Source organism: Molossus molossus, unplaced genomic scaffold, assembly GCF_014108415.1.
Source record: "Molossus molossus isolate mMolMol1 unplaced genomic scaffold, mMolMol1.p scaffold_m16_p_23, whole genome shotgun sequence".
Taxonomy (NCBI): domain Eukaryota; kingdom Metazoa; phylum Chordata; class Mammalia; order Chiroptera; family Molossidae; genus Molossus; species Molossus molossus.
In genome coordinates, this window is record NW_023425359.1 from 25,904,686 (window position 1) to 25,919,898 (window position 15,213).

At 54.2% G+C, this 15,213-nt stretch overlaps 1 protein-coding gene and 1 pseudogene across 1 annotated transcript; one reads left to right on the top strand and one right to left on the bottom strand.

Annotated features, from left to right (window-relative positions):
* Positions 1 to 1,914: 1,914 nt before the first annotated feature.
* On the top strand, positions 1,915 to 5,155 carry LOC118640705 (alpha-1,3-mannosyl-glycoprotein 4-beta-N-acetylglucosaminyltransferase-like protein MGAT4E). Its single transcript, XM_036277724.1, is given in 3 exon segments — positions 1,915 to 2,025; positions 2,657 to 2,780; positions 3,877 to 5,155. Coding segments are annotated over 3 exon segments (1,398 nt in total). The 3' UTR covers positions 5,040 to 5,155.
* Positions 5,156 to 14,651: 9,496 nt separating this feature from the next.
* Positions 14,652 to 15,070, bottom strand: LOC118640695 (annotated as a pseudogene).
* Between the last annotated feature and the right edge of the window lie 143 nt (positions 15,071 to 15,213).

A 15,213-nucleotide genomic window follows, 5' to 3' on the forward strand; every position in this document is an offset into this window, starting at 1 on the left:
GGAATGTTCGATGAAGGGGACTAATTAATAACAATGCTTTCAGGGAGTTATGCTGAGTAGGGTTGCAGAGAAAAGGGGCAAAATGTGGAGAGAACATGAATTCAGGGAGGGATGAATACTGCAGAGGAGAAGAGGGTAACTGTCAGGGTGAAGAATGAGGTGAGGGGAGGGAAGTCGGGCACCTCCTGCGGGGGCAGGATGACGTGTTCCTCAGTGCTGGTGTCTCTTAGCCCTGATGCCGGTGCTGCCTGTCTGGAAGCATCGCAGTGTGCAGTGCCAGTCACTGCGCATGCTTTGCGCCATGTGAGTCCTGTCCGTGCGCACCTGTGATGATGAGCAGGTAGGCAGCACACAAGAGTAACATCACAGAGGCAGCTTAGCTCAAGGGCAGAGACCTGGGGAGGCCTCTGTGTGCTTTCCCAAGTCTCTGGCCTCCCCTCTCTGTTCAGACACCTGCAGTAGCTGGTCCTCAGCACTCACTTCCTTGATTCCATTTCTCTCCTACCTGTTCCAGACGCCTGTGGAGGTCAGGACTGAATGAGGGTGTGCTCCAAAGTGACTGGAAAGGGGAACAGGAGGTGCCGAGGGGGACAGAGCCACACTGTGATGAATGCCTCCAAGTGTAATAGCGGAGTTTTTTAATGCAGTATGTATACCCATGCATGTCTGTTCTAGAGCAGAGAGGACCATTTCTTTTACATCAAGTGGTTTGTATTTGAATCACCCCTGACTACAAGCCCTAGCTTAAGGAAACCAGGTAAGAAAAGTTTAATCTGTGAAGCCCTACTACTGATATAATTATTTTTTGTAACTCTTATCAGAAAGCTAGATGGTTAAGCCTGGCCAGTGTGGCTCAGTGGTTGGGCGTCGACCCTGCACCAAGAGATCACCAGTTTGATTCCCGGTCGCACATGCCCAGGTTGTGGGCCTGATCCCCAGTGGGGGGCATGCAGGAGGCGACCAGTCGATATTCTCTCTCATTGATGTTTCTATCTCTCTCTCCCTCTTCCTTGCTCGCTCGCTCTCTCTCTCTAAAAATCAATAAAGAAAAAACATTTTTTTTTAAAGCTAAATGGTTAAGGGAAAGAAGCTTGTTAGGCTCCACTGAAATTCTAAACTGTCAGGGTCCATGAAAATGAGGGAGATTAGAGAATGTCGCAGCCTCGGGAGCATAGAAATTACAGACTGCGATTGCTTTTGTGCCCCAAATATGCCCGGTAAGAATCAAGAGCTGGTGACAAGTACATTAAAGGCTTTTCCTCTGATCATTTAGAAACAGAGAAACACATTCCCTCCAGAGGGAAGACACAGGAAGAAAGCAAACAAATGCTTTTGAGGCCGAGCCAGCCTGAATTCCAATAGCCCAACCCTCACGAAAGGGTTTTTCTTTCCTAGTCAACAGAATCCTGTTCTAATCAAGGTCTGTGAAGAAGAGTACAGCTTGGAATAAATCAAGGATATTATTTATTAGAAAGTAAAGAAAGACACCAAAACTGCTTAGCTCTTAGCAACCCTTTAAGTTCAGCTATTTTAATAAATAGTTTCACTTTTGTTTGGAGGAGCCGGTGGTGCTGGTGACCATCTGTTTTCTGAGCTCAGTGGGCCTCATCACCAAAGCCCCAGCCAACACTCGCCATTCTGAAAGGGAAAAACTTCAGGAAAGTTAGATCTCCAAGCAAAGCTCGAAAGAGAAGTGAGCAGAGATCCCAGGACAGTAGGGCTACATTCCATCAGGTCCCCAGCTCAGTGAAAAGGCAGGCTCGGGAAGTAATGAACAGTGATGAAGAGAAAGACTAGTCCCGGGGCTTTCAGGGGAGGCTTTCAGGAGACAAGGGGAAGTGGGTGGTGGGGATGGGGCCATCCCCAGTGTGCACGTTGACCTCTGGCTGCAGGAACCTCACCCCGGCAGACACCATGCGCTGTCCCATCAGGCTCTGCTTCGTAGCCTCCGTGGCCATCGGATTCCTGTGGTTGCTCGTGACTTTGAAGGCCCCCTGGGAAATCGAAGCGGATCGAAACATGAAGGCCACCAAAGGCCACGTAGCAACCCCTGCTCTCAGCGTGGGGACTGAGGTCAGAGGGTGGGAGTGGTGTGGACAGGCAGGTTCTCAAGCATGCCTGTTGCGGGGAGCAGGGGCTCCAAAGGGAGTTGGGCTGTGGGCCTGGACCCACTGGTCCATAAAGAATCTGCACCCTGCCCTGGCCGGTTTGGCTCAGCGGTTAGAGCGTCGGCCTGCGGTCCGGAGAGACCCGGGTTCGGTTCCCGCTAAGGGCATGTACTTCGGTTGCAGTTTGTCCCCGGCCCTGGTTGGTCGTGCGGTGGCAGCCACTCGATGTGTCCCTTTCACATCGATGTTTCTCTCTCTCTCTCTCTTCCTCTCTCTCCCTCCCACTCTATCTGTACAAAAAATGGAAAAATGTCCTCGGGTGAGGATAAAAAAAAAGAATCTGCAACACCCCCCCCCCCCCCCCGCCCCATGTGCCAAGGTAAGAAAGGCAGCAGAGACCGCTGGAGCCCTGGGTCCTGGGGCCGTGGTCAGGCATTTGAGAATGTGCTGGGCTCCCCGAGGGAGAGTGGTCCACTCCACCTCTCCCTTCCCTAGAGAAGCTTCCAGGAAGCCACCAGGGCTGAACCTTGTTCTTTTCACGAAAGGAGGTACATGTTTAGCTTTTGTCAATGCCCCAGGACAATCACAGCAGAAGGAACGACCTGAGACCACTAGAAGAATGGCAGGATCTCCACTTCAAGTATATGGACACAGTCCATCAGAGAAGAAAGAGTGAGTTCCAAGGAGGGGAACTGGGTCTCCCGGGGAGGCAGGGACATCAGGGAAGTAAGGGACTGAGGAAGGAAAGAAGGGAGAGAAGAGGCAGGACTGTCCTTGGACTGTCTGAACCTGGCAAGCAGTTTTCTCCGAAACACTTGTGCATCAGGAGTGAAGAAGGCGGGAAAGATAAAGTTACCAGTTATAGGGAAGCGGAATCACTGGGTTAGAGAACGCTGGGACTAGACAGAGCCTTAGCCACATGGTCCCACTCCCTCAGTTTTATGGATCAGGAACAAAGGTCAGGGGTAAAGGGACTTGCTCAAGGTTACACAGTCAGTGGCAGAAGTGGGAGCCTGGGCTCCTGATTTCTAGGAGGAGGGCTTTTTCTAATACATCTTCAGAGGAGAGCTTTGGGAAGATGACTGGGTAAAACCAAAAACTAGTATTTATTGAGCACTTGAATCATGTGCCATCAAATTCTGGCTCAGAGAAGCTCAGAGGGACCCACAGGGACCCAGCATCACACTACTTACTCTTTGCAAACTGAGATGTACATGCCAGGCACCTGGTGATACTGGTAAAGTCCAGATTCTGGCCCTGGCTGGTTTGGCTCAGCGGTAGAGCGTCGGCCCACAGACCAATGAGTCTTGGGTTCAATTCCGGTCAAGGGCACATACCTCAGTTTCAGTTCATTCCAGCCCTGGTCAGGGTAATGCGGGAGGCAACCAGTCGATGTGTCCCTCTCACGTCGATGTTTCTCTCTCCTCTCTCCTTTTCTCTCTCTCGCTCTTCCTCCCATTCTCTCTGAAGATAAATAGAAAAATACCCTCTAGTGAGGATTTAAAAGAAGTTCAGATCCTGTTTAAGTTGATCTGAGTCAGGGCCCTAACTGCATCTCCAGTGAGCTTCCCGCTGAGGCTGGTGTTGCCGGGACAGGATCGCACTTCAGTAGCAAGGACTCAGCATCCTCTTCACCAGAAGGCAGACTTGATGGAAAACAGGAAGGGAGGAAAGGAAGAGAGGGGTCCCAAAGAACAACTCCGCCCCAACCCCCAACCATCCTCACCGCCGTCCAACACTGACAACTGTCCCTCTGTTACCTCCCTAGCGTGGCTGACGGTGGGGATCTCCTCAGTGCCAGGGCCGAATCGGAACAGCCTCTCGCACACCCTGGTCTCCCTGTTCCGAGCCTCCTCTAAGGCGAAGCGGAGACAGCTCACCGTGGTGGTCCACCTGGCTGACTCTAACCTCACCTGGCTCAGAGAAACCGTTGTCCAGATGGCACACCTCTTCAGCCCACAGATCTTGGCAGGGCAGCTGATCCTGATCCACGCCCCGGCTGACGCCTACCCCGCGCTAGGTGACGTCAGGGATGAGGCCTATCAGGGGGAGGTGTACTCCAAGCAGAATGTAGACCACGCCTTCCTCCTGAGCTTCGCTGCAAAGCGCTCTCACTACTTCCTGTTGCTGGAGGACGACGTGTTCTGTGCCCCCAGCTTCATGAGCCACATTCGTCAGAAGGTGAACGCCATGAGCTCGGACGCGTGGGTGCTGCTGGAGTTCTCTAACATGGGTTTCCTGGGCAAGCTCTTCCGGAGCAAGGACCTCCCAGTGCTGGCCCACTTCCTCCTCCTCTTCTACAAGGAGAAGCCCCTCCACAGGCTGATCCCTCATTTCCGCACCCTCATGGCCCAGAAAGACCCGGTCCTGTGCAGGCCCTTCCTGTTCTACCACCGGATGGTCTACTACAGCGCCCAGGGCAGCCGCACGGGCCAGGCAGTTCGGAGCAAGGCCCCCTCCAGTCCCGACAACCCGCCCGGAGCCGTGTTCACGGACATGAAGGTTTTTAGTGTCCACTTCCCCTGGGAGGCCTACACCCTGGACGCATCTTTCTTCTGGACGCACAGTGTTCGTGCAGGAAGCCACCTGACAGTCATTTTGAACCACCCAGCGAACTTGAGCAGAGTCCAAGTGCTGACAGGCACCATCATGGATGGAAAGTACACCCTGGAGAGGGGGCACGTGGAGCTGGGCTACGAGCCCGAGGGGGTGCCCCAGTCCTGCACCAGCTTCACCGTGCTGGGCCGCCTCTTGGAAGGGCAGATGGATCAGGAGATATTTCTGAGACGGATGAGGTGCCAAGTGAGCTGCGTGAAGCTGGTGGTGGATGCTGACCAGCCGGGCGGGCTCATAGTCAGGCATATCTCCCTCTGGGAGGAGCACACCAAGGCCGAAAGCAGCGCAGATAGGTCAGCGAGGGACGGGAAATAAAGCCTGGACACCACCTCGCTCCGGCCTGTCTGAGGGACGGGGTGCAGGGAAGGAGGGGCAGGGGGAGGAGACTCGGTCATGCTTTCGGTGCCTCAGAGATGTCAGGAGGCCTGTCCCTTCCCCTCTGCACCCACACAAGCGACTCAAACGTACCTTTTTCTGGGGCAGACGTACCTCAGCCCAGCTTGGGGGAAGCCTTGGTCACTCCCAGAATCTGGGTCTCGGGACGCTGAGCTCCGACCAAACATGTTGCAAACGTGTGCAGAGCCACACGCACTCAGAGGTGGCGTGAGGGCGGCTGGGGTGAACCTGGGAATCACGGGGCATCCCTGGGGTTGACGCTACAAGAAGCCAAGAAAGGGACTCTCTTAGCTTATTTATTCATTTTGTTGTTAATCCTGACCGGAGGGTAGTTTCTCCATCGGTTTTTAAAAACAGTGGAAGGAAGAGGGGAGGAGGAGAGGGGTGCAAGGGGAGAGAGAGAAACATCTCACCTTGATGGGTCGCCCTTGACCGGAATTAAACCCGTCACCCTCCGTTGTGCGGGCTGACGCTCTAGCCACGCTGCCACCCATGATGGCCAAGGCAAGAAAGGGACTGTCATTCGAAGTCACACTCAGTGACGTTCAGGAAAGGAGCAGATGGACCCATAGCCATCCAGCGAACCCCTTAACTCGAGCCCGCTCAGCTGTGTCCGTCACGCCAGTCCAGCTCCCGCCTCTCCTGGCAGACTTTCCCTCTCACCCAGCTCAGCCCCCCACCCCCAGTGGCATCCCCATGCCCGGTGCTGCTGGGCTCTTCCCGACCTGTGAGGGGGGCCAATGAAGGCCCAGCCGCATTGCCCCTCCTCCTCGGCTCTGCAGCCACACACAGTGTGATCGGTCTTCCTCCCGAAACCATCTCCTCGTGCCTCCAACACTTGTCCTCCTGTTGGCTGCTGTCGAGTGCCTGCCACGAGCCAGGCATGAAGAAGCCCGTTGGCATTAAGTACAGGGAGCACGAACCTGGAGCACAGACCTGCTGTTCCTAAAACATTCTTTTTTTCATTTTTATTCCTCACCTGAGGGTATTTTTCTACTTATCACATAGAGTGGGAGAGAGGGAGGGAGGGAGGGAGAGAGAGAGAGAGAGAGAGAGAGAGAGAGAGAAACACTGATGTGATAGAGACACATTGACTGGTTGCCTCCTGCAGGACCCCGACCAGGGCCGGGGACGAACCACAACTGAGGTACGTGCCCTTGACCGGAATCGAACCTGTGACTCATTGGTCTGAGGGCTGATGCTCTAACCGCTGAGCCAAACTGGCCAGGGCCAAAACATTCTTTTTAAAAAATTAATTTGAGAGAAACATTGATTTGTTGTTCCACTTTTCTATGCATTTATTTATTTATTTAGTTAGTTACTTAATCCTCACCTGAGGATATTTTTCCATTGATTATTTATTTATTTACTTATTTATTTAATTCCTTACCTGAGGATATTTTTCCATTTATCATTAGATAGAGTGGGAGGGAAGGAGGGAGGGAGAGAGAGAGTGAGAGAGAGAAACATTGATGTGATAGAGCCACATTGACTGGTTGCCTCCTGCACAATCCAACTAGGGCCAGGGACGAACCACAACTGAAGTACGTGCCCTTGACCGGAATCAAACCCGTGACTCATTGGTCCGTAGTCCGACGCTCTAACCGCTGAGCCAAACCAGCCAGGGCTTTCCACTGATTTTTGATAGAGTGGAAGGAAGCCAGGAGAGAGGGAGAGAGAGAGAGAAACATGGATATGAGAGAGACACATTGATTGGTTGCCTCCCACAGGAAGACCCCTATTGGGGCCGAGGATTGAACCGGCAACTGAGGTGCATGCCCTTGACCGTGAATCGAGCCCACAGCTCTTTGGTCCATGGGCCGGTGCTCTAACCACAGAACTGAACTGGCCAGGGCTTTCCATGCATTTATTGGTTGCTTCTTGGGTGTGCCCTGAACAGGGATCAAACCTGCAACCCTGGCTCATTGGGACGATGCTCTAACCAACTGAGCTACCTGGCCAGGGCCCTAAAACATTCTTGGGGGCTTGGAAAAGGCTTTGTGGAAGAAGCGACATCTGAGCCTAGAGCTACCAGATAATTAGGGACTGCAGGCAAGCGATGTGGAAAGAAGGGCAGGAAGATTTTCCGGTCACAGGAACAGACCAGAGAACAGGCAGGCGTTGAGACAGGACACAAAACACACAAATCCTTCCCTGAGATGAGGTGAGAGAACAGTGCTCTCAGCCGAATGTCCACGTGCAGAGAAGGCGGCCTGGACACAGAAGCAGGTCGGGGACCACGGGAACGGGGCTGGAGAAGGACACGGCCCTCGTGGGTGCGGGATTTCTGCGGGAGGTGATGTAATGTTCTCAAGTTGATCGTGGTAACAGTTGCACGAATCTGAATATACTAAACACTTTTGAACTGTATACTTTCAAAAAGCGTGAATGTTGTAGTATGTGAATTATATCAATAAAGCAGATATTCTTCAAAAAACTGTTGAAGCATAAATAAATAAAATAAAGTGTCCATTAAAAAAAAAAAGCAGCCCTGGCTAGTTTGGCTCAGCGGTTGAGCGTCGACCGTGTACCAAGAGGTTGCCGGTTTGATTCCTGGTCAGGACACATGCCCAGGTTGTGGGCCTGATCCCCAGTGGGGGGCGTGCAGGAGGTGGCCAATTGATGTTCACTCTCATCGATGTTTCTATCTCTCTCTCCCTTTCCCTGCCTGTCTCTCTAAAATCAATAAAGAAACAACATTAAAAACAGAAAAGTGTGGGTGAATAAGGTGAGCAGGGGTCCAAGGTCACATGGGGCATCCTCTCCCTGGACAGCGGCTGGGGCCTTGCTCGCGTGTCCACCAGGGACCTCAGGTCACACGGAAGAACTCAGTAGCCTCCGTGTTGGGAGAAGGGGGGAGAGGTCTGAATGCCCATCTGAAGAGCAAGCTCCTGCCCAGGTCTCTCTGGGAGTCAGGCAGGGATGTTCACATGGTGTTGCCAGGTCTGGCTATTTTGGGAGAAGCTGGAAATCCCAACTTTTATTTATTTATTTACTTATTTACTTTATTGATTTTTTAGAGAGAGAGGAAGGGTGAGGGAGAGAGAACATTGACTGACCGCCTCCTGCATGCCCCCTACCTGGGCATGTGCCCTAACCGGGAATTGAACCGGTGACCTCTTGGTGCAGGGTCGACGCTCAACCACTGAGCCACAGGGGCCCGGCCCAACTTCTTTAGGCTTTTTAAAAAGGAGGTCTCCTGGTGAGTGGTTACAACTTTGGCTTTCAGAGACCACCCGGCAGGTACACAGCTCAGCCGCCATGGACTTGCCCAGTGACTTTGGGGAGTTACTTTGAACAGCAGACCTCAGGTGTCTCATCTGGAGTGAGGGTGACATGGAGGGCTGCTGTGAAGATGAAGGGGTGGGAAGCACGCTGAGCACTTGGAACACTGGTTGGTACAGGTGAGCACCGGGCAAGTGCCAGCCATCACCAGTGTGACTACAGAGAGAAAAGACAAAAGACGCGAGAGTTCCCGGAGCCCCCCACTCCTCTGCCTGCCGGCCCCCCTCCCTGGCCAGATCCACTCAGCTGCCCTTGAGAAAGCTCCCAGGGCCTCTGAGCTGGGTCTGTCTGCACAGTAACCTCCAAATCTGTTGCTCAAATTCAGCGGCTGTTTGTCAAACGAGTGAATGACCCTGGCTTTTCCCCGTCACTCAGTGGTTCTCAACCTTCCTGATGCCACGACCCTTTAATATAGTTCCTCGTGTTGTGGTGACCCCCAACCATAAAATTATTATTTTTTACTTACTATTATTTTTTTTATCCTCACCTGAGGACAGTTTTCCATTTTTTGAAGCATCGATGTGAAAGGGACACATTGAGTCGCTGCCACCCGCACAACTAACCAGGGCAGGGGACAAACTGCAACCAAGGGACGCGCCCTTAGCGGGAACCGAACCCGTATGTCTCTGAACTGCAGGCCGAGGCTCTAACTGCTGAGCCAAACCGGCCAGGGCCATAAAATTATTTTTGTTGCTACTTCATAACTGTAATTTTGCTACCATTATGTCTTAGGCGACGCCTGTGAAAGGGTCGTTCGACCCCCAAAGGCGTTGCGACCCACAGGTTGAGAACTAAAGTTTAGTTCATAAAGCTCATAGGAATCCATCATGTAATTTAATCTTTGGACACACGCTCGAGGGGTGATCCCTGTTTTACAGATTAAAAGCATACATGATAGAGATTGAGACCAGCTGGTGTGGTTCTGTGGTTGAGCATCAACCTTGCACCAAGAAGTCGCTGGTTTGATTCCCGGTCAGGGCACATGCCCAGGTTGTGGGCCAAATCCCCAGTGGGCAGAATGCAGGAGGCGGCCAGTTGATGTTCTCTCTCATCGATGTTTCTATTTCTCTCTCCCTCTCCTTTCCTCTCTCTCTAAAGGAAAAAAAGAGAGAGATGTTGATTACCTGGAGACTGCAGTAGCCCCAAATGCCACACCCTAGGCCTTGGTCTTCTCTGTGCAGCCAAAGGTGGGCACGGTGCACAGAAGGCGTCTGAGAAACTCACGAAGTCTCCACCCAGCTGCCAGCTGGGCCCAGCCTTTTCCCTGACCTCGGCCCCCTTGGGCCCAGCCGTTGGCTCACAGAACCCCAGACACCTGAGCGCCCACCTGAGCGCCCACCTGCGCACCCAGCTGGTGCCAGCCTGCCTTCCCCTGAGGTGGTTTCACCTGGCCCAGGGGCATTCAGGGGGCTCGCTGGGGGTGGGGAGGATTAGAAGGAGGAGCACAAGCCCCACCCTCTTGGCCCTCCTGGAGGCCCTCAGGTTGGTCCAGGTCGTCCTTGCTGACTCCTTCTCTCCCCCTGCGTCTGCCACAGCCTTCAGCACAAGCAGATGCTTCCTGGCCTCTCAAATTGCCTTTCAGGGGAATGGTATTTGGGGGTCCTGGTAGCCAGTTTCGGTCCAGCATTGGTGGGGTGTTGGGGCCAGGGTCTGGCAGGTCAGGTGAGACTGGAGGCCTTGCCGCCCATCACTCCTGGGAGCTGGGAGAAGCCCACCCTACCCCCAGGCCGCAGCTGAGATCCTTGCCTTCCCTGGGCCCCACCCCCACCAGCAACTGTTTTCTGTCCAGGCTTCTCATTTCCCAAACCTTCCCTGAGTCCCCACCGAGTTTGGAACACCTGGGGCGAGGGTCTCAGTGCCAACTTCATCTGCAGGAGGCCTCTGTGGGCAGCGCGCTCTGTCCACTGGGTAATGAGGTTCAGTGGAGAGCCCACGCGGCTAAGCCCGCCGCTTCCTGCAGCTCACTGCCTGAGGGCTGCTCCCAGCTGGCACAGGGGCCCCGGGGGCAGCACACACTCTGCCCACGGACCAGTGCGCCTCCCCCTCCTGCCCTAGAGCCTCAAAGGGCCCAGGCAGGTAGGACAGGCCCAGGCAGACAGGACGGACCCAGGCAGGTAGGATGTTTGGCCCCGCCCCAGGAGGGTGGGGAAGGGCCGATTTCCCACCCGAAGGCCCAGGGCGTCTTCTCCTCCTCCCGGAGCTGGCGGCAGAGGCTTTCTTAGCTCCAGGTTGAGGCCTGGAACCCAACTACTGGCTTCGTTTCCTTGTTCCTTCCGTCCCTGGGAGGTAAGAATGAGCCTGGCGGTGAAGTCAGGTTGCAGGGACGCCATCTCCTGAACCCAAACTCCCGGACTCCTGGGGTTGCAGGTGGTCACCACCTCTGTGCCCGCAGCTGGGCAGAGCAGCTCCCACTTCCTGCCTCCCCCTGGAGTCCCTCCGCCAGCTCCGGACCCTCGGGGCAGCTCCGTGTGCCCGACACACACAGACCCTGCTCTCCTCCCATGGCCCCCGTGACCTCTTGTCTGGGTCAGGATGTTCCTCTTCTGGGGATTTGACCCATTTCCACTCTCTGCCACCTGGCTTTGGCCCCAGCAAGGGAAAACCAGCCTGGTCTGAGACACCACGCAGTGCCCTCCACCCTTCCTTCCCGGTGAGCGTCTCCACCACGGAGCCTGGACTCCATGTTTCTGCTCAGGTGTGTCACGTTGTATTGTGGTCAGGTCACCTGTCTTCCTCTGTTTCTTCCCTTCCAGGCTCCATGGCAGGAGGCTTCCTGCCTGCTGTGTACAGGACCCCTAGGCAGGGGCCGTGTTCAGGGTCTAGGGCCCTGGAGTTGGGGAGGGGTGCTGCCTGATGAACTGGCCGCTTCTAGACTCACTGTGCCCTCAAGGGTGCCTGGTGGGGTCTGTCGCCCCTGAGATGCTTCTTTCTAGATCAAAAGTCCTGAGTAGCATCTCGCTCCTTTCTTCCCATTCATGTGAATGAAAGACGAGTTGTTACGTAAGAAATAGAAGCAGGGGCCCTACTCCCCACCTGTCGCGGTCAGATTTGACAGGGATCCTGAGCACCAAAGCACCGCCCCCCATCTTCATCCGTAGCACTGAGATGGAAAACCTGGCCTTAGATGATGGCTCAGCGGCAGCAGCCGGAAGGTTCCATCAGGGGATGGTCAAGGCGCAGTGCTGGGGGGACAGAGGCACTAGTAGCAAGGACAGTGCTTCAGCCCCAGTCAGGATGGGAGGGACGGGCTGGAACCACAGTGACCGTGACCTACATGGACAGGGAGTCGTGGATGACTTTGGACTTCTGCCTCGGACCACACGTCTGTCCTGCGTCTTGTAGAATGTTCAGCAGCCTCCTGGTCTCCACTTCTTGTCTGATTTGGGGCCCTGAGAGAAGGTATGCAAATCATAATTCAGCTTGTTCCGCCCACTGGAACCTCCCTCACCGTAGGTGGTATCCACAGGGAAGACAGGGAAGAAACGTCAGCTCCTGGTTTCTGGGGGAAGCACCAGCAGAGCTGGCTGGACACGCCGAACAGAACAGACACATGCAGAACCTTGAATACGCACCGGACAAGTTTCCCTAACCTCCTTCCCTTCCTCCAGAACCCACCTCTCACCCGAGCCCTTTGGGTCCTGGGGACCTGGGGGGGTGACATCTGCCACAAACAGCTTTGCAGACAAAGATTCTAAAACAGAAAGCCAAGCCCTGGCCGGTTTGGTTCAACGGTTAGAGCGTTGGCCTGCGGTCCTGAGAGACCCGGGTTCGGTTCCCGCTAAGGGCGCGTACCTCGGTTGCGGTTTGTCCCTGGCCCTGGTCGGTTGTGTGGATGGCAGCCACTCGATGTGTTCCTTTCACATCAATGTTTCTCTCTCTCTCTCTGTTCCTCTCTCTCCCTCCCACTCTACCTGAACAAAAAATGGAAAAATGGCCCTGGCCAGTTTGGCTCAGCGGTTAGAGTGTCGGCCTGCGGTCCTGAGAGACCCGGGTTCGGTTCCCGCTAAGGGCGCGTACCTCGGTTGCAGTTTGTCCCCGGCCCTGGTCGGTTGTGCGGGTGGCAGCCACTCGATGTGTTCCTTTCACATTGATGTTTCTCTCTCTCTCTCTGTTCCTCTCTCCCCCTCCCACTCTACCTGAACAAAAAATGGAAAAATGTCCTCGGGTGAGGATAAAAATAAAATAAAAAATAAAACAGAAAGCCAATAGCTGTAGCAGGGCTGGTGAGAAATGCAGACAGACGGTGCAGGCTGAGGGCCTGTCTTCTTGGGACGACGAGGCTGAGGGAACAGAACGGGGAAAAGCCAGGCTGCAGACAGTCGGGCCTCCACACTAAGAGCTGCCGTGACACAGGTGATGGAAGCCCAGAGACAGGCCACTGCCCCTGTGAAACGCAGGTGGCTCCATGGAGGGGTCTGAGTCCGAGGGTCTGGGCTGTGCTGATGGGCTCCCGATTCCATGCTCTCAGCAGCCCCTCCCAGGGATGCATCACGCAGGAGCCCTGGGTGCTGGGAGCAGTTCCCAGGCTACTGCTAACCGTGAGTCCCCTGCTGACACCCCCAGGCAGCCCTGAGGCTCACTGGTGTTTCAAAAGAACAGAGATACATCCTGAGTCACGTGCTAGCGTCCATTGTCCAAGAATCAGAGCAGGGAGGTCCAGGCCAACCCAGTCTACCTTCTAGGTGGGGGCTGGGCAGGCCCTGTGGGGTCTTGCCAGAGGAGCAACCTGGCCCCTGGGGAGATACAGAGCCTGGCTGAGGGGCCTTTTCAAGCACATGGGAGAAAAGCCACTGTATCCAAGCTGTGCTGGGCAGGGCGACACAGTCAGCTCTTAGCTGCTGCAGGTCCTTTGACTGACACCTGGATCTCTAAGGATGACGTGTAGCCAGACACTAGGCTAGGTCTTATCTCCCTGGGGACCCCTTTGAGAATAAGAGGGTTAGACCTTCTTGCCTCAATGGCTCATGAAGATCTTTAGAAGTAAGTTCAGCCCAGCCGGTGTGGCTCAGCGGAGCCAGCGTCATCCCATGAACTGAGGGGTCCCGGTTCCATTCCCAGTCAGGGCACATGCCCGGGTTGCAAGCTCGATCTCTGGTGGTGGGGGGCAGCTGATCAATGTTTCTCACATCGATGTTTCCATCTCTCTCTCCCTTCCTCTCTAAAACAATCAATAAAAACAAAATTTTAAAAAAGTTATTACCGATGTTCGTAGCTGTAGCCCCAGACTAAAGACCCCTGTCCTTCAGAAGCCTGGTTCTGGGACCCTGTGACTAGACAGCATGAGGGCAGACCCCTGATTGGGAAGACAGTCCCTGCAGACTGGCCTGTGGGCTTCAGCCTCTACTGCCCTCTGCTGGCCGCAGGCGGGAGGACAGGCAAAGTGCTGCTCGCTGACGTGGAAATGGAGACTGCCTGTCCTGGATGCTTTCACCAGCACCACCTCCATAAGGCTTACAATCCACGAAGTGCGCTGGGGATCAGGGGTATCTGGGGTCCACCAAAGACGTCGGAGCACCAAGCCCAGGGCCTGAGCCCCTGAGTATTGGTCGGGGTGGTCTGCTCACACAGGACAGCAGGGTTGACCCCCCATGAGACTGGACAACCGCTGACTGGAATCACTGGCGGAAGGGAGAGAAGGCCCACAGTGTCACGTGGGACGTGGATTGCATTTGTGGGGTGTTGGGGGAACAGTGGAATAAGAGATGGATAGAGTAGGTGCAGGACTCCTAAAATACCCCAGTCCTATCCTTGCTGTCCAGGTTCTGCACCCCCTTTACCGTCCCTCTCCAGGAGGCCAGGTCCCTCCCCCAGATCCCAGTGCACTTCAGACAACTTGTGGGCAGGCCCAGGCCTCTGCCGGCAGACCACGCCCTGCCCCTGGGCGAGTCCCCAGGTGCCCCTGTGGGGGCTGGGAGCTGGTGCCAATGAAAGGGGAAATAGCCATAGCATAAGGCCTACTTCTGTGCTCCCTGGGGGGCAGTCACCTAGTGTTTGGCATTTGTCAGTCCGTAAGAAACACGGGGACAGAGAAACAAATGAACCACCACACGGAAATGGGTCAGAATGTGGGACATTCGAGATGAGATGAGATGAGTCTCTTCAAAGTCACAATAAAAAAAAAGAGTGGATTGTTTTATATTAAAAGATTTAAGGGACGAAAAAACATGATGCCTATTTTTTTTTTTTGGGGGGGGGGAGGAAATAATGTTTAATGTGTTTTTTTTTCTTTACAAATACACTGGAGAATCATGCAGTACTGCCAGCATCCGATGCAGTCCTGGGCCACAGATCTGCACACTCCTTTGCAACTGGCCCTGTGACGGCAGAACCTTTCATCTCGCCGTTATTGTTTACTATGACCCCTGCATTGTCTTCAAAATAAAGAAACACACCATCTTTTCTCCGGTACGACTTTCGTTGTCGAATGACCACCGCTGGATGTACCTTCCTTCTGAGCTGTTTGCCTTTTTGACTGTGGCCATCACCATGTCACCCACACCAGCAGCAGGAAGCCTGTTCAGTCGTCCCTTGGTGCCTTTCACAGAGATGATGTACAGAGTTTTGGCTCCTGTGTTGTCAGCACAGTTGATCACAGCTCCTACCGGAAGACCAAGAGAAATCCGGAACTTCGACCCGGAGGACCCACCACGTCCTTGCTTGGACATCTTGGACGCCGGAAAGGGGCCTGGTTTTTTATTACATCCTAACTTCGAAAAAACTGACTATAAAACACATTTGTGGCCACCGGCGAAGGCTGAATACTGATTAGCTATTCTCATTTTGGAATACTACTAATTGTTAGGCACAA